At 40.1% G+C, this 19,015-nt stretch overlaps 1 protein-coding gene across 1 annotated transcript; it reads left to right on the plus strand.

Moving 5' to 3' along the window:
• Positions 1–228: 228 nt before the first annotated feature.
• FRRS1L (ferric chelate reductase 1 like) lies at positions 229–10,928 on the plus strand. The gene is made up of 5 exons (XM_075142349.1): positions 229–448; positions 2,203–2,287; positions 2,782–2,920; positions 6,117–6,363; positions 6,823–10,928. Exons 1-5 carry the CDS (start codon positions 241–243, stop codon positions 6,993–6,995), a joined length of 852 nt encoding a protein of 283 aa, XP_074998450.1. The 5' UTR covers positions 229–240; the 3' UTR covers positions 6,996–10,928.
• Positions 10,929–19,015: the final 8,087 nt, after the last annotated feature.

Here is a 19,015-nt window from a genome sequence, read left to right on the forward strand (position 1 = left end):
CCGCGCAACACCGCCCCTACACCTTTTCCCCCCAACACCCTCCCACACCATCCCCTCTCCCACCCCACAGTTCCCCCGACACCGCCCGTCCCCGGGGCCGGGCCCCTCCCGCCGCCTCCCCCGCTCCGCCGCCTCCCCCGCTCCGCCGCCGCCGCCGGCGGCGCAGGAGCCCGCGGGCGGCCGCGCAGGAGGCGCGCTCGGGCGCCGCCGCCTCCCCGCCCCGCCGCCGCCGCCGCCGCCATGGCGGTGCGGAGCCGCGGCGCTTGGCGGCGGCTGCTGCTGCTGCTGCTCCTGGCCGGCTCCGCCGCCAGCCCGGCGGAGGAGGGCGGCGGGAGGCGGGAGGCGGGCGGCGGGGAGCACGGCGAGGAGGCGGCGCGGCCTCACCACGACTCCTCGTACGGCACCTTCGCCAGCGAGTTCTACGACCTGCGCTACCTCTCCGAGGAGGGTGCGGCGGCCGGGGGCAGGCGGCGGGGCCAGGCGGGGCTCGGCGGCCGGTGCGGCGAGCCCGGCGCGGGGGTGGGAGGGCCGGGCCGGGCGGCTGGTGGCGGCGGCGGCGGCGGGCGGGCGGCGGCGGCGTTCAGCACGAAGGCCAGCGCCCGCCGCCATCTTCCGCCCGGGCGGCCTCCGGCCCTGGCGCTCGGGGGCCGGGACCGGGACCGCGGGGAGCCCCTGGCGCCTCGCTCCCCGCCGGGCTGCGGCGCAGCGACACCCCCGGGCCCGGGCATCTCCCCCAGGCGGGGGCCGGGGCAGCCCACGCCGGGCGGCAGAGCCGGGGGCCGCGGCATGAGCCAGGGCGGGGGCCGGGGGTCCGGGCTCCGTCCCCCTCCCGCTGAGCGGGGCAGGCCGGCGGCGGCTCGCCTTCCAAGGTGCAAACCCCCTCGTGAAAAGCTTTCCGGGCTGCTAACTTAAAAGGAGTCCTGGTTTTTGTGGTTTTCGAAATGCCCTGTGATGTCTTCAGTGGGAAGAAATACAGTAGTCGCGTCTGGGTTTTGTGGCTTTTTTATTGTAAGTTACAAATGGCAGAATGTTAAAACTAATTTTGAGGCAAAGCTGCATTGAAAACCGGTTGTTTGATACATTTGAGGAAGAAGTGAGAAGATAGCATGTCCTGTGACCAGTGTTTCGGTGATGCTCCGCTACACACTGCGGTGAAATTTTGCCAACTTTATATATTTAAGCTGGGTAATTTAGCCAGGCCCCTGATACGGTTAGTGGAGGCTGTAATTTGCAGTTTACGGCATACTTTCTCTCTCCACTGGCATTTTCAGAAATCTAGGAAAGCGAATCAGGGCTCCCAAATGCCTAAAGTTGTGTAGACTAAACGTTTGTTTGCAGATGCTGTGACTAACTGCAGTTTATTTCCTGTTCAGTGAAGCACTTTCAGAGGACTTTCTCATTTAACAACTAGCACTTTGGTTTTCAGTTGGCTAAGTAAAAGAACATGCTATTAAAATATCTGTGTTTGTGCAACAGACACAAACTTCTACAAGCCAAGACAGAAAAGGTCTGTTTGCAAATGTTCACACTTTCTCCTTGGTGTACTATCGTACCGCAGACAGGGGATTGCTTGGAGTCGTAACTCTCATTGTCCGGCTCTTCTGGGTCTTCCTTCACAAGTGATTGCAGGTCATAACTGCAGGCAATTCCCTGTTTTGATACTCTCTTACCTTTTATTGCAATGCATGTTTTATTTTACTTCTCAATGGAGGATGTATTATAAAGTCCTTGCGTTATCCATTCCTACAGCTCTGAATCTGGTGCCCTGCATTTATACTTAATGCTGTTATTTATAGCTAAGGAGTCAGATTTAGTTCCCTTACGGATTTCCTCAGGGGACTAAGAGCGCACAAAGAGATAGCTGAGTGGAGATTCCTAATTGTTAGTTGACTGCATTTCTCCATGTTCCTGCTGCCTTAACTTTTGCCCTCAATGTAGCAAAGCTGTGCTCCGGCATCCTTCTCCCTTCTTGATGAATGTAGGAAACCTGAGAAAATTTTTGTTTTCAGTTATCAGTGTTACTTTAATACCTGGACCCAGGACTGTCTGAGCAAGGGTTTGTGTATGTGACAAAGTAGTCCCTCATCTGAACAGCTCAGTTATCGGCAGACAAAGTAAATGCTAATGGAACCTTTTCTATTTAGTGTTATTGCTTTTTATTCCTTGTATTTTATTTAGTAATGATTTATTCTGATTATACAGGTTACCCTTTCCCTACTGCTCCTCCTGTGGATCCATTTGCAAAAATCAGAGTGGATGACTGTGGAAAAACCAAGGGATGCTTCAGGTCAGTCTGACATAAGACTGCAGATACCTTTATGTTTGCACATGCTGACTGATTGCATTGGAGACTTTGGTAAATGTTCCATATTCATTTTAATAAATGTTTATTATTTAAGAACATACTTTGTAGTTATGGACTATATTATTTGAGGAAACTAGATTATTTAAGGATATATGTCATAGTTATGGACCTACAGTTATTTCATGTTTCTTGTATTTTCATGCAGCTCTTACAAAACCAGGGCTAGGAAGGTCAACAGAGTAATACTATGTGTAATTAATTGCTTGCTGTACTGTTTAAATACTATACATTCTTACACTGAAAGAGTAATAATTGCAAACACTTAATTAATGGTACTTTGTGTATAGCATAATATAATATGTTTTACTGCCATTATACCAAAATGCATTCTTTCAGTTTTTTCTTGCAGAAATGTAATTAAGTTCCATAGTAGGAAATTGCAAGGAAAAGTTACTTATATTTCCAATTCCATTTAGGTATGGTAAACCTGGATGCAATGCGGAGACTTGTGACTACTTTCTAAGTTACCGTAGAATAGGAGCTGATGTTGAATTTGAGTTGAGTGCCGATACTGATGGCTGGGTGGCGGTGGGATTTTCCTCAGACAAGAAAATGGTAAGACATGTACAGTTCTTCATGTTGACCATGTGCACACTTTTACGTGCTAGGATATAAATGGTTTATATTTGAACTGTCAGAAACAGAGCATATAAGGAAAAACTGATTTGCTGAAAACAAAGCACCGTTCAGTAGCCACCCTGGGAGCAGAAGCCAGGCCTGCTGCCTCCCAGAAAACTGCCTCATCCTTCCTAACATGTCCTTTCCCTTCTTCTCTGAGAATTACAACAGTATTTTGGTTCAGCTCTGAATGTCTGAATGTGATTAGCTTTTTGCCTTTTTATTAGAAAAGCCCTCAGGGATAAGCCAATTCAGGTGGAAATGTCCTGTCAAGCTTTATGTCAGTGTTACTTGGACAAAAGGCACATCAGAAACTAAATAGCAAATAATTTTATTCTTCAGTAAGTCATCTGACTTTCAGCAATATATGGCTTTCACCATTAAACTTTGGAAATCTTTTTGTTTCTTTCATACCTGTGTGTTTTTCCAGAGAAGCCACAAATGTGTGACAAAATTACTCCTGCTAATTTAAACATACATACTCTAGAAAGCAGGCTTGTTAAAATTCCTTCTTCTCTCTCTCCTGGATTTTATTGGGTTTGGTTTTATGCTTATTTCTGTACTTACTTTTTCATTCAAAAGCTTCACTTTTCATTGTGTTTCAATGAGTAAAACAGGAGCATGTACTGTGCGAACTTTAAAAAACCTGAGCAAAAGACGACTTAGGCAAAGATGTTTTGTCTGTGATCCTTGGTAAAATATTTAGGATTAAAATGCAGTTCATAATGTGTTTGTATACAGAAACACTCCTGAGTATATAAAACGATACTGAGCCTATGTCCTAAATCACAGGTCAGAGGACAGGACTGTTTCTTGTACAGTTGTAAGCAGTAGTCTGAAAAAATACAGAATTTAGTTGTCCTGGGCTAGGACCCACAAAAACAAATGGGAAGACTCACGCTAACTTAACGTTTTTATCAGACCCAAAATGAGAAACAGAAAAGGAATGTGAGGGCAGGTGCTTTTCAATCGTCACTATATATGTTTTAATAAGACTCTGTAAATAAACACAATAAAGATAGAAGTCTTTTGTGTCATAAAGAACAGTTCACGTCACAAGAAACAATTCATGTTTTTAATGTTGTGAGAAACAGTCTTACAGCCAAATTTTGGGAAGAGTTGAGATGCCTGGAAATGCAAGTACTCAACAGGCTTTTCAGAGCAGCTCAGCACGTTCAAGTATTTGGCCCCAAGCTATCAGAGATCGTGTTACCAGTTTGTAACTCTGGTATACCTGCAGTAGATCCCAGGGTCCCACCACCTGCACCTCATCAGCCCCTTGGATAGCAGGCGTTACCTTTCATCCCAGGCACACCAAGCAACATGTTAGGTCTCAGCTTCCGGTAAGAAGAATGCAGTAAGTGTAAAGTAAAAGGTTTTGCTTCCAAATTTGTTGTGTACGTGATCTAATGCCCATCAGTCAGCTGGACTAAACCAGCTAGCATCTGTCTTTCTGTCTTGTTCCCCTGCTGACTTCATCCTTTTTCATAACTTCCAGGATGTTTTGGTGTCCTGGGATACGGAGGCTGTAATGGTAAAATGACTCTGGGTCAAAACAACCTGGCTGTGAGAAGTGGGCTGTGCCTTGGAGGCCCTAATCAAAATGGTGTGGCCCAAATAGCTAGAAGTTCAGGGAAAAAACCTATTTTGTGTCCTCAATAGTTTTTTTCTTAAAGTCCTGTGACCTATTTCTTTGTCTCACATAACACTACGCTTTTCCACTTGCAGGCTTTTGTGCCTAGGTAGGATTTTGTAATGTCATTCTATTAATTGAGATTCAGAATGCTTTTTTTCTTTCCTTTTTAATTTTTTGTGTGAAAACAGCTTTACTTTTGCCTCTTTGTACTTAAGAATGAGGGATTTGTGCTCAGATGTATAAAAATTAAACTTGGAAAATAAGTTATGGAGAGCAAGGACAGGCTCAAGACAGAAGCTGGAAAGGTTGCCTGCAGCAGCACCGAGGTGCAGAAACTGTTCAAGCATGTGTTTTGCCTAGTTGTCCCTTTTTTCCCTCACTTTTGGCACATCCTTTACAAATCCACATAGCAATATTCCCACAGAGCTGAACTGCACCTTTTTCTCTCCCTATAAAAAAGAACTCAGAGACGATCACACTAGCAAGCATCGTGTCTGTCATCAGCATGACATATCAGAAAGATTAGTATTGGAGAAGTAGGACCTGTATTTAATATGGCACCGATACTTGTAGCAGTGGTGTTCAGTAAAATGCCATTCATCCAACTTGCACAGTGTTTTAACGGTTCTAGATAGTAAGGCTTCTATGAGATAGTACTCCTAAAATTAATCCCTGAGTGATGCAGTGCTCTACCACTTTGGCAGTGACCTTGCGTAACTCTTCTAGCAGCTGGTTTAATATTTCTATGAATGACCTCTACAAAAAATCGTCTCACGCTTCCTTCTGTCCGTTGTTTCTTTGCTTGATTGTCATGCTTGGTGGCTGTTTACACTATGTGGAGAAGCACATATTGATTATTCTTTTCTTGTATTTTATGGTGTTCTGTATTCTCTTACTGCACGCTGAACATTTTTCTTTTTCTCTCAAGAGTTATAAGAAGTGATGCTCCCTTAAGTGAACATGAGAAGAGATTAGAAAAAAGAGACTGAATTTATGCTATTATTTGCCCAGATTTAGGAGATTCATCTCCTCTATTTTACCAAATTTTATTGGATTTCTGTCCATGATTTGATGCAGTGGATTTTGCACACATTAAGGATTCAAGACCGCCATTTTTTATGAAGCAAGATCCCAGAACTTCACAAATTACAAAAGAAAACAGCCTTCCACTGATCAATTACTTGTGTGATATCAGGGTGATATCATGTTTTACAAATATCTTATATACGTTAGGTAAAATAACTCTTAGAAAGATCCAAAAGAGAATTCAGAGGTAGTAAGGCTAAGTAAATATTACTATCCACTTTGTGCTGTTCAATCTGATTGAAGACACATAATTAGGGAAACAAGTATTTGTGTATATGTATATGTAACTTAGAAAGAAGGAATGAGAGCCCCGGGCCTTGATTAGTTTTTAATAATTAAAATTATATACGTAAGTGAGGAAATGCTTTGTGACACTTTTGTCTTCCTTCTACCAATGTTATTACCGTGCAGGGAGGAGATGATGTCATGGCTTGTGTTCATGATGATAACGGAAGAGTCCGAATACAGCACTTCTATAATGTCGGTCAGTGGGCTAAAGAAATTCAGAGAAATCCTGCTAGAGATGAAGAAGGGGTTTTTGAAAACAATCGTGTAACGTGTCGATTCAAGCGTCCTGTGTATGTTCCCCGAGAAGAAACCATCGTAGATCTGCACTTGAGTTGGTACTATCTGTTTGCCTGGGGTCCAGCAATTCAGGGTAGGTTGATTTCCATGCTTCTGACAGAACTGGGATGCCAAAACTGATAAATGTCTTTCAATTCCACTATTCTTACTAGTCCCCCTTTTTTAAAATGAACTAAAATTCTGGCAGCATGAGGCTTAAAACAGATAGACAGAAATAAATAATAGTCCTACCTGTCGTGTTTTCTTCGTTATGTGGTTATTATCCCCACTCCCCAAAGATAAATTTAGGTAAGGATAATTCATAACTAGAAGTTCTGAATTCCTTTGAAGGATGTTTATCGTTTGCTTGAATTTCACTTGTTTTATTCAGAAGTTTAATTTCAGAAAGCAGAGAGATGACCCTATTTACTGACCCTGTAATATTGCATGCTCTTGTAGATTTGAAAATTACTTGGCTTTCTACCTGTTTCTTTGGTAGAGTTATAGAAAAAATGCATCTGATGTTATTTCTTTCTGCCCTTACCTATTAAAGGTTCTATAACTCGTCATGATATAGACTCACCGCCTGTATCAGAGCGTGTTGTCAGTATTTACAAGTATGAAGATATTTTCATGCCATCAGCTGCCTATCAGACCTTCTCTTCTCCATTCTGCTTGCTCCTCATTGTTGCACTGACCTTCTATTTATTGATGGGAACCCCGTGACTGATGGAAAACAGCAAGAATTCATCAGTGGAAGTTTCTCAGGATGGACTGCTATACGGATGGATGATGCATTTTTCTATTGGCATTTATATCACACCACCATCATCATCGAGCTGCTTTTGAACATAGTTAGCTTCTCAGAAGAATGAAATAACCATCTCCTTTGAGTGGCAGAGTGGTGACAAATCATTTCAGAATAATCAGTGAACACATAGGAGAATATTTTCAGTGTTGTGACTACTTGCTTAAAGAAAAGGAGACTTTTGTAAAATCAATGTGCGTGCGTGTGTGCGTATGTGTGTTTGGGAGGGGTGTCTGTGTGTTTAGGCAAATCTAGTGATTGACATCTTATCAAATAACAAAATTGCCTTCCAAATTGCTCCCAAAAAGCAAATTTGGGAAAACATTATAATGCTGTTTGGTGGTTCTGGTGCAGACAGCACAACTTCAAGTGCAACTTCTGAACTTAAGATCAGGGTACCAACACAGCAGTATAAAACCTGCCCTTCAGTAATGGACAGTTCTCCCAGATTTTTTTATATTTATCAAGGTTTACTTGCTCTGGTACTTTCCAAAACTTGCATAATCAAGCATTAACATGATTTTTTTCAATGGAAAAGAGGTGATGAATGTCTTTATAACGATAGTGTTTCAACAGCCTTCTTGAAAGAAATGGCTACTTCTTTTACGAGTGAGATATAAAGTTATTTAAACAAGAGGAAGGGAGAATACAGTAATGTAAATTCTCTATACATAGGAAAAACAGATGTAAAACATAGAGAATATAGAAGTTCCCAAGAAGCCATAGGACGTCCTCCCAATAGATTAAATCCATTTTTTCTCTTTTTGTGAAAAAACTGTAATATTGCTGACACGTAAATATGTTTTTAAGCAGTTGTGTAGTAGTATGAAGTAATCTGTTTTTCTGTGTTGTATGCCTGTATATCCCATTCATGTTAAAGGTGAATATGGGCAGCTGGTGTTAACTTACAAAGAAATGGAAATATAATTGAGATTATTTGTAAGGAAAGATAGGGATTAATAAGAAGACCAGCAACTTTAGTTTCATCAAACCATTGCTAAAATGTAGTTACTGTGGAAAAAGATGAGCTAAAGAGGAAATATATTAGATTTTTTAACACCAATAAATATTACAAAGATGAGTGCTAAATATTACTGAAATGGAAAGTGTCAAAAGGTATTTATGAGCCACAGAATATTATGAAAAACTTTGATTTCTCCTGGAGAATTTCTGTTCTTCACATAGTAGGAAATGTATGACACGTATACATGTAGTAGTCAAATGTGCTTAGATAAGGTTGCTCATTCACTTCCCAACTTGCATTAAAATTCTATTTAAATAGAATTAAAATTTGAATTGTAGCAAAGTTCGATCTAATATGGTACACCTGGGGACTCTGTAACATAGGATCTGGTAAAGTATGTGACGGATCTCATTTCTATTTTCACTGCTGCATAAACAGATTAACTAGCTTTGCTGGGTTTGCATCATTATTCACAGACTGAAGTTTGTAGGCATTTTCTTGTGATTTTTTTTAGGCTCAGGATTCTCCAAATCTATGTTTAAAGTATATGAATTAGGTTTGAAGAGGAATTTATCTCCATCACAAACACTTTATCCCTATTTCAAAAGAAAGATTGCTTAGTAATATATATTTTCATTGATGTCTTTAAGAATTTGTTCTCTTAAGATTGCTGGACTAGAATTCAGGAGGGGGAAGAAAAATTCAGAATGAAGTGAACTTTAAAAGTGCATATAGTAGCTTTATTTAGTATAAATTACTTCTCTCAAGTTGGATAACCTACTCATCCTCTGACGAAATACATAGTGGAGACCAGCTAGTAAGGAAGGTCTGCTTTCGTCCATGATAGCTGTAAAATTTAGCCTTAAGATTGGCTGAAGCAGACAGCTGAAGCTTTGGATAATGAGTTTTACATTCAGCAACCAGGTGAAGTGAAGAAATCATTAGGGGAAATTCTTTCTCCTGTGTGCTAATTTCAGCTCAGGCAGCTGAGATAGTGCAGTTCCTTCTCAGAGATCACAGCTATTTAAAGTAGCCTTGGGGTTGCTTTAGTTTATGGCCTTGTATTTACTGGTTTAGTTTCAGGTATTTACCTGATTACCCACTAAAGGGCTAATCTAATAATTGAAAGGTACTGAAGTAGGATAGAAACCCGTTTTGGCTCCTCGTTTCTTTTTTAATACACTGCTGGATTTAGGATACTCTGGCTGGGCCCAGGCACAGAGGTATGATAAAGGTGGCAATAATAATACCAAGGAAAACGTGCAACACCCATAGAGCTGCTTTCCACTTACTTGGAGTCAGACGTGGTTTAAAGGTTTAAAGTTCAGGCTCTAAAACAACAGCAAATTCAGAGCAGAGGCAGAGCTGCTTAAGGATATGTCTGCTGCAAAGTATAAACTGCTTCAGTCTTCAGCTGTACCCATGTTCTCAATTAGGGTAAAAATTACTTTTTTTTTTTCTTCTTTTTTCAGTTTATTTGTCAGTGGTTTTTGTCATTGTGTTCTTCTCTTGTTGAAGTATTAGCAGAAATGTGCGCTTCTATAAAAACTTTCACCCAAGCTTCAAAGTACTTAATTAGCACTAATTAAGTATTTCTAATCAAATGGGAGGAAATAAAAGGCCACAAGCAGCAAAACAATCTATTCTTTGGCATTTCAACCAATGGTTGAGTTTAGCACTGAGTTTGTCTTCAAACTGGGAAAAGCAGGAATATGAGATTCAAGTTGACAAACAGAAGGTACAAGTGCTTAGAAATTACTAGTTGGAAAGAAATATGAGAAGAAAAAAGCCATAAGAGAAATGAAAAGGCTTTAACTCAGAGGTATTAAACTTTGTATGATACTTGGTAAGTCTTAACGTTTGAATGGGCATAGTAACTTGCCATGGAAGGTATTTTGGTTTTCATGTGTTTTGTTTTTTTTCTTTCTAATATTGAAAAGCAGGATTGATCCCTGTTATACAAAGATATTACAAAGTAACTTTCTTCAAAGTAATTTTTAAGTGATTATGGCTTAAGTGATTATGGCATTTCAAATTTTTTTTTTAATTTTTCTAGTTAACAGGTACCAATACAAGCTAGAGGAAAAGGTCTCGTTTGGAAAAGGAGGGAGACATTTCCTTCTCCACATCAAATCATTTTTAGTTTCTTTATGGTGACTACTAGCAAGCAGCTGTAAAGGAACATATTTCCAAAGTGCTTTTATTTTGAGAATTACTTGCTGTGGGGTGACCTAATACCGAGGCACAGAGTTTAGAAAGTGCATGTTTAGACTATGGTGTTCTTTAGAAATTTAAGTTTGATTATTAATTGGAAAGATAGGACTGGCAAAGACCATAAGGCATTAATTAATGTCCTTGAATATGTTCTTCCCATGCAGAACAAGATTCAGTTGTGACCATTGCTTGTTACGTTGACCATATTATCACCCTCTGCTCATTCTGTCCATCTTATCTAGAATGTTTTATACTTAAAGTTTGTAAGTTAGTTGGAAGAGAAATCAGCTGTTTATATTTGTGATGGTGCCTATTGCAAAGGGACCTTGTTTTTTGACTGTAGTGTCCGACTAATACCCTGCTACAAATAATAAGCTAGGCCTGAAATGACATTAATAATAAATAGGATAGGAAAGAAGGGAAAAATAAGTGGAGAGGACAGACTTTTGGAAAGTCATTTTTTTCTTTGCTGGAATCAAATAACTATGTATATTTTTATGTATAGGTGAGGTACTCCTAGTTGCTAATTGATTTCACCTCCCCCAAAAAAAAGCCTAGCTGATCTGGTAATGTCATTGTATACAGGGTGATGCTTTCTTCAAAATTCTATTATTATATGGGAAATACTCTGGTTTTGAAAGAGAACTTCTTGATGAGAAAAGTTTTAAATCCCTCTGTGGCCTTCTTGTCCTTCTTGATTGTTTTTTGCAATACTTGGATAGCAAGAAAATAAACACCTGTGGCCTCCCTAATCTGAGGAAACCCCCAGATTGGGTTAAAAGTTGTCAAAGCTGTGTTTGGCACTGACTTTTCCAGTCTTCAACACAGGGATTAGAGAATGACTGGAGCGTGGTGTACATCAGCAAACCCAGGCAGCGGTTTTGAAGCTCGCTTGGGGCACCATATCCTGGGTCTGAACCAAGGAGAAGAGCCCTGTAACTGCCTCCACGTACTCAATGGCTACTGCGAAATGGAAATAACAAACAGCACGACCCATCCTATACCAAATCACTTAAATATCCATATCTTCTTTTGCCAAACTGTGCATGTTGTTCTTACTGTAAGTGTTCATGTCTAGTCTTCCTCCGAAAGTGCTGTGCTCCTTGTCAGTAGCCTATGTCCCGTCCCCATTTCCACAGATGCCTTAGGCTATTTAGCGAGGTGATCCTGAGAGTCTTAGTCCAGCTGTGAAGAGGAGTTAGTGGGTAAGGAGGACTGACACGCAGCTGTCTTCATGATTATCCACGTCACAATTAGAAATATGTGTCATTGATGATACTTCAGTTATCTGTAAGTAAATAAGCTTATTTACTTCCTTTAAGTTTAAAACTTCCCTTAAACTTTGCTATAAGTTTAAGGGAAGACGTAGGTCTCCCTAATTTTTGTCCGTCTTCTCCTTATTTTCCCAACCATCCAGTGCATCAGATATTTACAAAGAAGCAAGTTATTTTCCCCCTAGAGAACAGGCCCCTGTCTGGCCTTTCTGATCTCTTCTGGGGCCACCGGAAGTTTGCACCATGCTGTACTCTAGAGGCAGAATTAAAGCTTATACACAAACTTCATAACTTTTATTAGCATTTAAATTGCATTTTATAATGCCTTTGTTTGCCACACTGTGTAGCAGGTGTACTTTTTTTTTTTAATATCTCCAACTAGTTTCCCCGAAGAAAAGTACAGTCGGTAATAGCTTTAGGAGAAGGAAACATGTATCTCATGCAATTACAGAATTACAGAAGATCTAATATCACTCATTTTCATAGATAACTATTGTGAGAGTGCTAATATTTTATATGAAGTATGACTTGGTATAGAGCCTTAGATTTATGATGGAAGTTGAAAGAGGTTTAAATATTACAGTTGTTTCGGTACTTCATGGAGCTGTGCATGTGCATAACTTGCATGAATTGGCATCCTCCGTTTCAGCCCTGACTCCACGGCGTGTAATGAACGGACGAAGCAGCCTGCTTGAATGCTACACAGTGAGGCATAGGCGACCTCAAACAGTTTGGGATGGAAGAGTGAAGAGACTGGTAGTAAGGCTGAATGACAAGGAAGGGCTAATGGTTTTGGCATACTTCCTATTTTTGCATGAGTTTATATGTGGCAGAGCACGTCCGGCACTCTTAATCACAAGCAAGTGTTGATGTGAATAGAAGGAACAGAGTCTGACCTTAATGCGAATTTAGCTTTTATGCAGGCCCTAGCTGTGTAAGGGCTGATGTGGGCACAAGGTCAGACTATGCCTCAAGATGTGTACTCCCATCAAACTCCAAAGTAAGAGCGAGAGGCTTGGTCTTGCCTTCGTAGGTATGAAAACCTGTCAAGACCCTGTAGGCAGTAGTGGCAGTCGGCTGCTGCATATGTACCTGCTCACTGGCCATTTTACAAACCATTGCTGCGGCAGTTGGAGTATCAAAAGATGGAGGCTCTACATCTTTTTTTAACAGCTTTCATTGTACATTGTCTATTTCCCTAATTACAATTTCATTATCAGTATTTCTGTAATGGTGTGTTAGGGTCTAATGCAGCTCCCCCACAGCCTGCCCAGCACAGATATGGATCTAACTGGAAGGTTTTTTAAAAAATCTCAATTTCCTGAGTACAAAAATTAATCAAAAGAGAATAATTTATATTTAGTGACCATATGCCAACTTTTCACCACATCTTTTTTTTTGTGTCTAGTTATTTCTGTGCAATTTATATGGCAAGGTATCTGATTTTTGCAGATATAGAGTAAGATCTAGGTAAACCTTCACTGCCTAAACCTGTTTTATTAGTATGAAATAATCACTTGGGTAACTTCCTTTTTTTTTTTTTTTTTTTATTTTTTATAGTGGATTTGGTAAAATTATGTATGCTTGAACTTGGTTATTTAACTTATCTAATTTGGGCTCAGATAGTGAGGCAAAACCAGTGTAATTTTGAAATGTCAAGGAGGACGTGTGCAGCTTGTGGAGCTGATAGGTGTGAAAAAGCAGACTGAAAAGACATTACTTTCTTTGAAAATCTGTGATTTGAATTGGCAATAGCAATGAATCTGCCATAAGGAAAGGGGCAGATTTTTTTTTCTTGAATTGCTAAGTAGTTTGAATTGCACTCATAGACTCATAGAATATCTCAAGTTGGAAGGGCCCCATAAGGATCATCGAGTGCTCCTTGCAGGACTACCTAAAACTAAACCATATGACTAAGACCGTCATCCAGGTGCTCCTTGAACTCTGACAGGCTTGGTGCTGTGACCACTTCCCTGAGGAGCCTGTTCCAGTGACCAACCACCCTCTCAGTGAAGAACCTTTTCCTAATGTCCCATCTGAACTCCAACCTGACGCAGCTTCATAGTCTTTCACAACTGTTGCTTTTGCCCTGTGTTTCTTATCTAAGTAAAATGTTCTTTCAAACCGACGTGAGGTTGGAACACGTGCAGGACTTCACAGCCCATATTTTAGAACAGCTGCTGCTCCTTATAGGCTAGTTTTCATTTTAGGAATGTCCTTACAGGGTGAACTTTTATATGGCACTCTTAAGAAACTTTCTGTAAAGGTGTTGTGCTCTCTACAAACTAGAGCATTACAGCATTACCTGGTAGCAGTACTTTTCTGAGCTGTTGCTAAATGATACTTACTCAAATTCATGTTTACATTTTTAAAGAACTAATTGGATTTTTCAAAAGTGCCGAGCAGCTGCAAGTCTTTTATGGCGCCAAAGCCTACTCAGGGCAGTGAACATCTTATGACAATTTGTGATTGCAACGTGTTGCCTAATTTAGTTTCACATCTCTCTCTTAAGCTTGACATCATTCAGTTCAATTTCATAAGATGGTATTAGTAGAAGACTAAATAAAGGAACAATTCACTTAGGTTGTGTGCCAAGGAATAAAAATATTCTTGCTGATTTTTCACAACAATGATCTGCAAAGTTTAGATTAATGAAAAATATTCTTCCCAGAATTAATATTTAAGCAATGTAAATTTGCTGAAGGTATTTTTTTGTGTATGTGTTAAATCTGAGAATTAGACAAGAGTGTTTAAAAACAAAAAAGTAGACTCTGCTTTGGAGATAAAAGAAGACAAAACACAGAATCCTACATGTTCCCTGATTCCTAGCTGATTTTTTGGGGAGCAGAGTGATCCAGAAGAATATATAGAAACCTGAGATGTTACCTGCTAGGGTATTATGTTTGCAGTTTTTATATACTAACATTTTGTCACCTTCTTCGGTACAAAAATTAGACTCACGTTAGTGTTTTTACAGCATTATTTACTTTTTTTTCCCAAACAAGATGAAATGACGATAAGTTCAATAAGTCAAGAAGATATTGTCGTAGAGAGTGTTAGGATAATGAGAAAGGAAGCACAGATGCCGTATTTAAATGTAGGAGGAAAAAAATCTCATTATTTAAGTACAAAATATGATACCTGTTTCTGCAATATTGGACTGCTCACATATAAAGCAATGATTTCTCCTTCAGTTTTTCACAGTTGGTGATATAAAACCAGTGATAAAAATTGAAATAGAAAAAATTACCAAAACAGATTTTCTCTAAAGCTGGAAGTATCATTCAAGTCCTGACACAGATAGTCAAAGATGAAATTCCAAACCTATTAACTAATGAAATGGTGGGACCCTGATATTTGTGTGTGATGTCCCCAGCCTTTATTTAGGCAGATATATTTTGCTAGCATATTTGAAGTATCATGAGTTCTGTTTAGGTTAAAACAGATGCCTAGTATGCCTTGGCATTTCTGATTAATATATCCTGAGTTTGGTTTGGTTTAACCTCTTTGCAAGTAAGCAGGGTCATAACTATGTTAACCCTTGCCACTTTGTTTTGAATTATATGAAGTGTAATGGTTGAACCTGAAATGTCATCTCTACCTTTTGACTTTGTTCAGCATTCTCAAGACTAATAAATACATAGATAAAACTTACACATAAGCAACTTGCAACTATAGTGCTAAGCGGTGTTCTGCATTCTTTATGCTAAGCTCTGTTCCGTATGCCAATACCTAGCATCTATATGAAGCCAATGAGCATTTGGTCGGGTAGGAGTGCAGAACTGGGGTTTTGTGGTCCAGAAGTAATCGTCAAACTTCTTCGTATTCATCCACTAGTCTTTTTCAGAAAAATAACACTGAATGAATACATAATGAAATTACGGTGACCTACAGGATTACTTTACAATCAGTGCATGCCCTAAAATATTGCTTTGTAACATCTGTTTTATACTAAATGTTGGTGTTCAAGTGAGCCTTGTTAGCTATTTGACAGTGACAGACCACAACATTTATAAACCTGTTATAATAAATGCGGTTTTAGTCTAAGAAAATGTGTGGTATGGCATTTATAAAAGGGGAAAAAAAAGGTCTCTGTGAGGCTAAAGAAGTCTTTGCTGCTGCCCTGTGTTAACAATTTGTTCCTGTGCCATGGGCTTGAATTTATTACCCTGAGTAATTCCATACAAGTCAGTGAGGCTGGTCACAGCAGCAAATTAACGAATGTGGGGGACTAAATTTTTTTTTTTCACTATCAGAATCACAGTGAAGCTGTAAATAAATGTAATCATCTGTATTTTAACAAAGTATTGACGCAATTGTCACCTACTATAAGTAAGCAGAATGTAGAGGTTCCTGTGGTGACCTCTACTGCTGTGACTTTGTAACCTACTTGATGCGACTATAATCAAGTTGCCAATCTTACAAATTTGGGTGTTCTTTATCTACTGTCGTCACTGCCCAGACAGTGATGCTTGGCCAGACAGAGCCGCTCCTGAAGCAGTCAGAACAGGCTTTTGCAGAAAAGAAGAAGATGCAAAAATGTTAGAGATGGGGAACAGAGAGGAGGAACTCCCATAATACTCAGCAAGCAAAAGCAGCTGTAGAAGTCTCTCAAACAGGGATGCTTCAATTTCTGAGATCTCCCAGGTTTGAGCAGGTATTTTAGGTCCTTGTTGGTGGACTGAGAAGAAGAGTTGGTTCAAGGCACCAAGAAATGTATTGCTTTTACACTGTGTGCTCTCTTTGCTGTGCTTGTAGTGTTGCTACCCTGTAGTTGCAGGCTGCAAGAAAGGATGGGTCTTGTGTGTGTCAGCTACTCGTGCACTATCCAAGTGATTATGATCAATAGAGGCCTTAAATATACTCAATAGAGGGTCCTAAATTATATTCTGTTTGTGCTATGTAACATTTGATGGACTGGTAAGGCATTTTGTCACAAACCTGACGCTGCCAAAATATTCTTCTGTTACTTGGATCTCTTGATATCCAATTCCTGTTCCATGCAGGCAGTTACCATGTGGGCTAACCCTGCAAGGTAGTGCTCTGGATTTTGTTCATCCCAAGGTCTTACTGGTGCTGTGTTTTGCATGCTGGCCCACTGAGTGAACATCTTTGTGTTGGTGCTATTGACTGCTCTGCCTTACAACCATGCATTTCACTCCCCTTGTTAACTGAACAAGATTCAGTCTTCTATGTGAATCATTCAAGTATAGCACTGCTGATAGTACCCTGTACTTTAACTGAGACATTGAACTGAGATATTACTGCAATAAAGTTGGTCACTGCTATAATCACTGGGTACACAACCAGAGCCTGTGTTCCCAAGAGCTGGTTTTCAATTTTTTTTACCACTATTTTGTAAATGACACTTAATTTGGAGTCATCTCACCTTAGCAGTTGATCTGCGTAAAGGAGTTTTTCTTTAGCCCAAAATACAAAGGTATGTGCCAATGACCTAAAGACACTAAGTTTATATCTTAATGATGAACTCTAAAGATGACATTTTTTTTTTCTTTGGTCCTGCTACTATTGAAATTATAGTAGTTTACATTGAGTATTTTTCATTCATCTGAAGAGGATATTACTTTGTCATTAAACTGAGGTGAATTAATTAAGTGAGATTAACCTCAACTGAACGTTCACCAAGTGTTCAGTAACACAGGTTAAAACAAACAAAAAGTCTCTCAAGCAGGGAGAGTTTATTTTCTAAATGCACAGGCCAGTGCTGACACCTTGTGGCTTCGTTACTGAGTTATTTCATAGTTTCATGCTATTTCAGGTATAAATCATCATTAACCTGCTGTTGCTAGCGTTGTCCGCCTCCTCTGCTTCATGGCCACCTCAGTACCCAGTATTTTGGTACCATGTGTAAGGCAGCTTGTAACTTTGGGCTGTGCTGCCTGCACATCGAGTGAATAAGAACTGTGGGTGACTGGGGTCTCCTGAAGGGGAGAAGCTTCAGTTCAGTGCACAAAATCATGGGTGCTAGTGCAGTAGCAGGCAGAAATTGCAAGCTTCTCTCTTACTAGTTAATACCTCATTTTATATTCCCCTCTACATAAGAGAGCACTGAGGACTATCAGCACTTACCACGTGTACTTTTAGGCACATACATGTTTCCTACATTGACACAAAAGCATTCCTTTGCTGCCCTCTTCGCCCTTGAAGAATTACTAATAGTAAAAATATATCCAAAGGGACTGTTGGAGAATTTTTGGTAGTATAGGACCCTGAGGTGCACTACTTATCCATGGCCTTAAAAATGCCTAAACCGCAATATATCAGTGTAACTTATACCTAAACCGGCATCTAATTGAGAACCATATAACATCTCAAATTTTAAACAAAACCAGCTTTTAAGGCTGCAGTTGCTGTTTGAAATCTGTTGTGGAATTAACTTTTCAGAGCTTGAGCTGTCTCTTGTGAAGATCACACATCCTGGCCCAGCTGTCACCTCAGAGATTGTTTTCTGGTGTTTATGGTCATGTCCCTATTCTTAAGTGTTCATGTTCTGGTAATACATGAGTTAGAAATCTTCATTTTATTGCATTGTGGGGTTTTTGTGGTTTGTTTTTTTTTAATTTTATTTCTGATCTGCTTAGCTGTTTATAATGAATAGTGAAACACAGAATTGGAAAGGAAAAGCTTTTCTACAGTAGGGACCAAATCCTCAGCTTATGTAAATCAATAGTTATAGCTTCACTCAAGTCAAAGAGATGACATTAATTTCTATTCCTGAAGAACATGACTGCCTGTTACGAAAAATCAAAGAAATAAGGATGTGCCTGTGAAGATTTGATTTGCTGGTGTCTCTGTTTATCTGACAGAAGGATTTGTACTCTCACCTCCCCCCCCCCCCCCCCGTGTAAATCTTAATTGATACTTGCTAATTGAACTTTAATGCAATAAATGTGTTATAATGAGCCATTAGAGTCTCTTCTTGGCATGCTTCCTCTGCTCTGCAGGAACTGAAGAGAAAAGGTTCAGGTATGGATGCATACTTGTTACCTATTTCAACACCCTGCCAGGAGGCAGATCTTATCCGATCAAAGAGCAGCGAGTGATGGTATCGTTTTAAGGTGCAATAAAAGCTTCTCATATGGACAACTGCTTGTAATGCCTCATCACCATCAGGATCAAATGAGGTACCTGTAGGTCTATAAATGCGTCTCCTGCATAATATCAAAGCCCTTTGTTGAACCTACATGTGATCCTTTCAGCAACGGAAAACAAGGAGCTGCAGGAGCCAAGAGGGAACTCTCTAAGCACGAATGGGTGTGTGACTGGCAGGAAAGGCTTTGCAGCTGGAAAAGTCGGGACCGCAATGCAAAGACTCTAAGAAACTGGCTGGGCCCAGCCCTACCTACAGCTGTAGGATGCAATGCAGTATGGAAAGTGTGTGGAAAAACCTCTACCTTTCCTCCTTGGGATGATCATAGGGATAGGTCTCAGCTATAGTCTCTTGTCTTTATATTGCTCTGCCTTT

The sequence above is a fragment of the Calonectris borealis genome, chromosome 2 (genome assembly GCF_964195595.1).
Source record: "Calonectris borealis chromosome 2, bCalBor7.hap1.2, whole genome shotgun sequence".
NCBI lineage: Eukaryota > Metazoa > Chordata > Aves > Procellariiformes > Procellariidae > Calonectris > Calonectris borealis.

What these genes read in the sequence shown, in the direction of transcription:
- FRRS1L (XM_075142349.1), top strand. Translation starts at nt 241, where the DNA reads ATGGCGGTGCGGAGCCGCGGCGCTTGGCGGCGGCTGCTGCTGCTGCTG. An exon ending in AAAACCAAGGGATGCTTCAG is followed by an intron (nt 2,288 to 2,781) that starts GTCAGTCTGACA and finishes AATTCCATTTAG; the next exon opens with GTATGGTAAACCTGGATGCA. An exon ending in TTTCCTCAGACAAGAAAATG is followed by an intron (nt 2,921 to 6,116) that starts GTAAGACATGTA and finishes ATTACCGTGCAG; the next exon opens with GGAGGAGATGATGTCATGGC.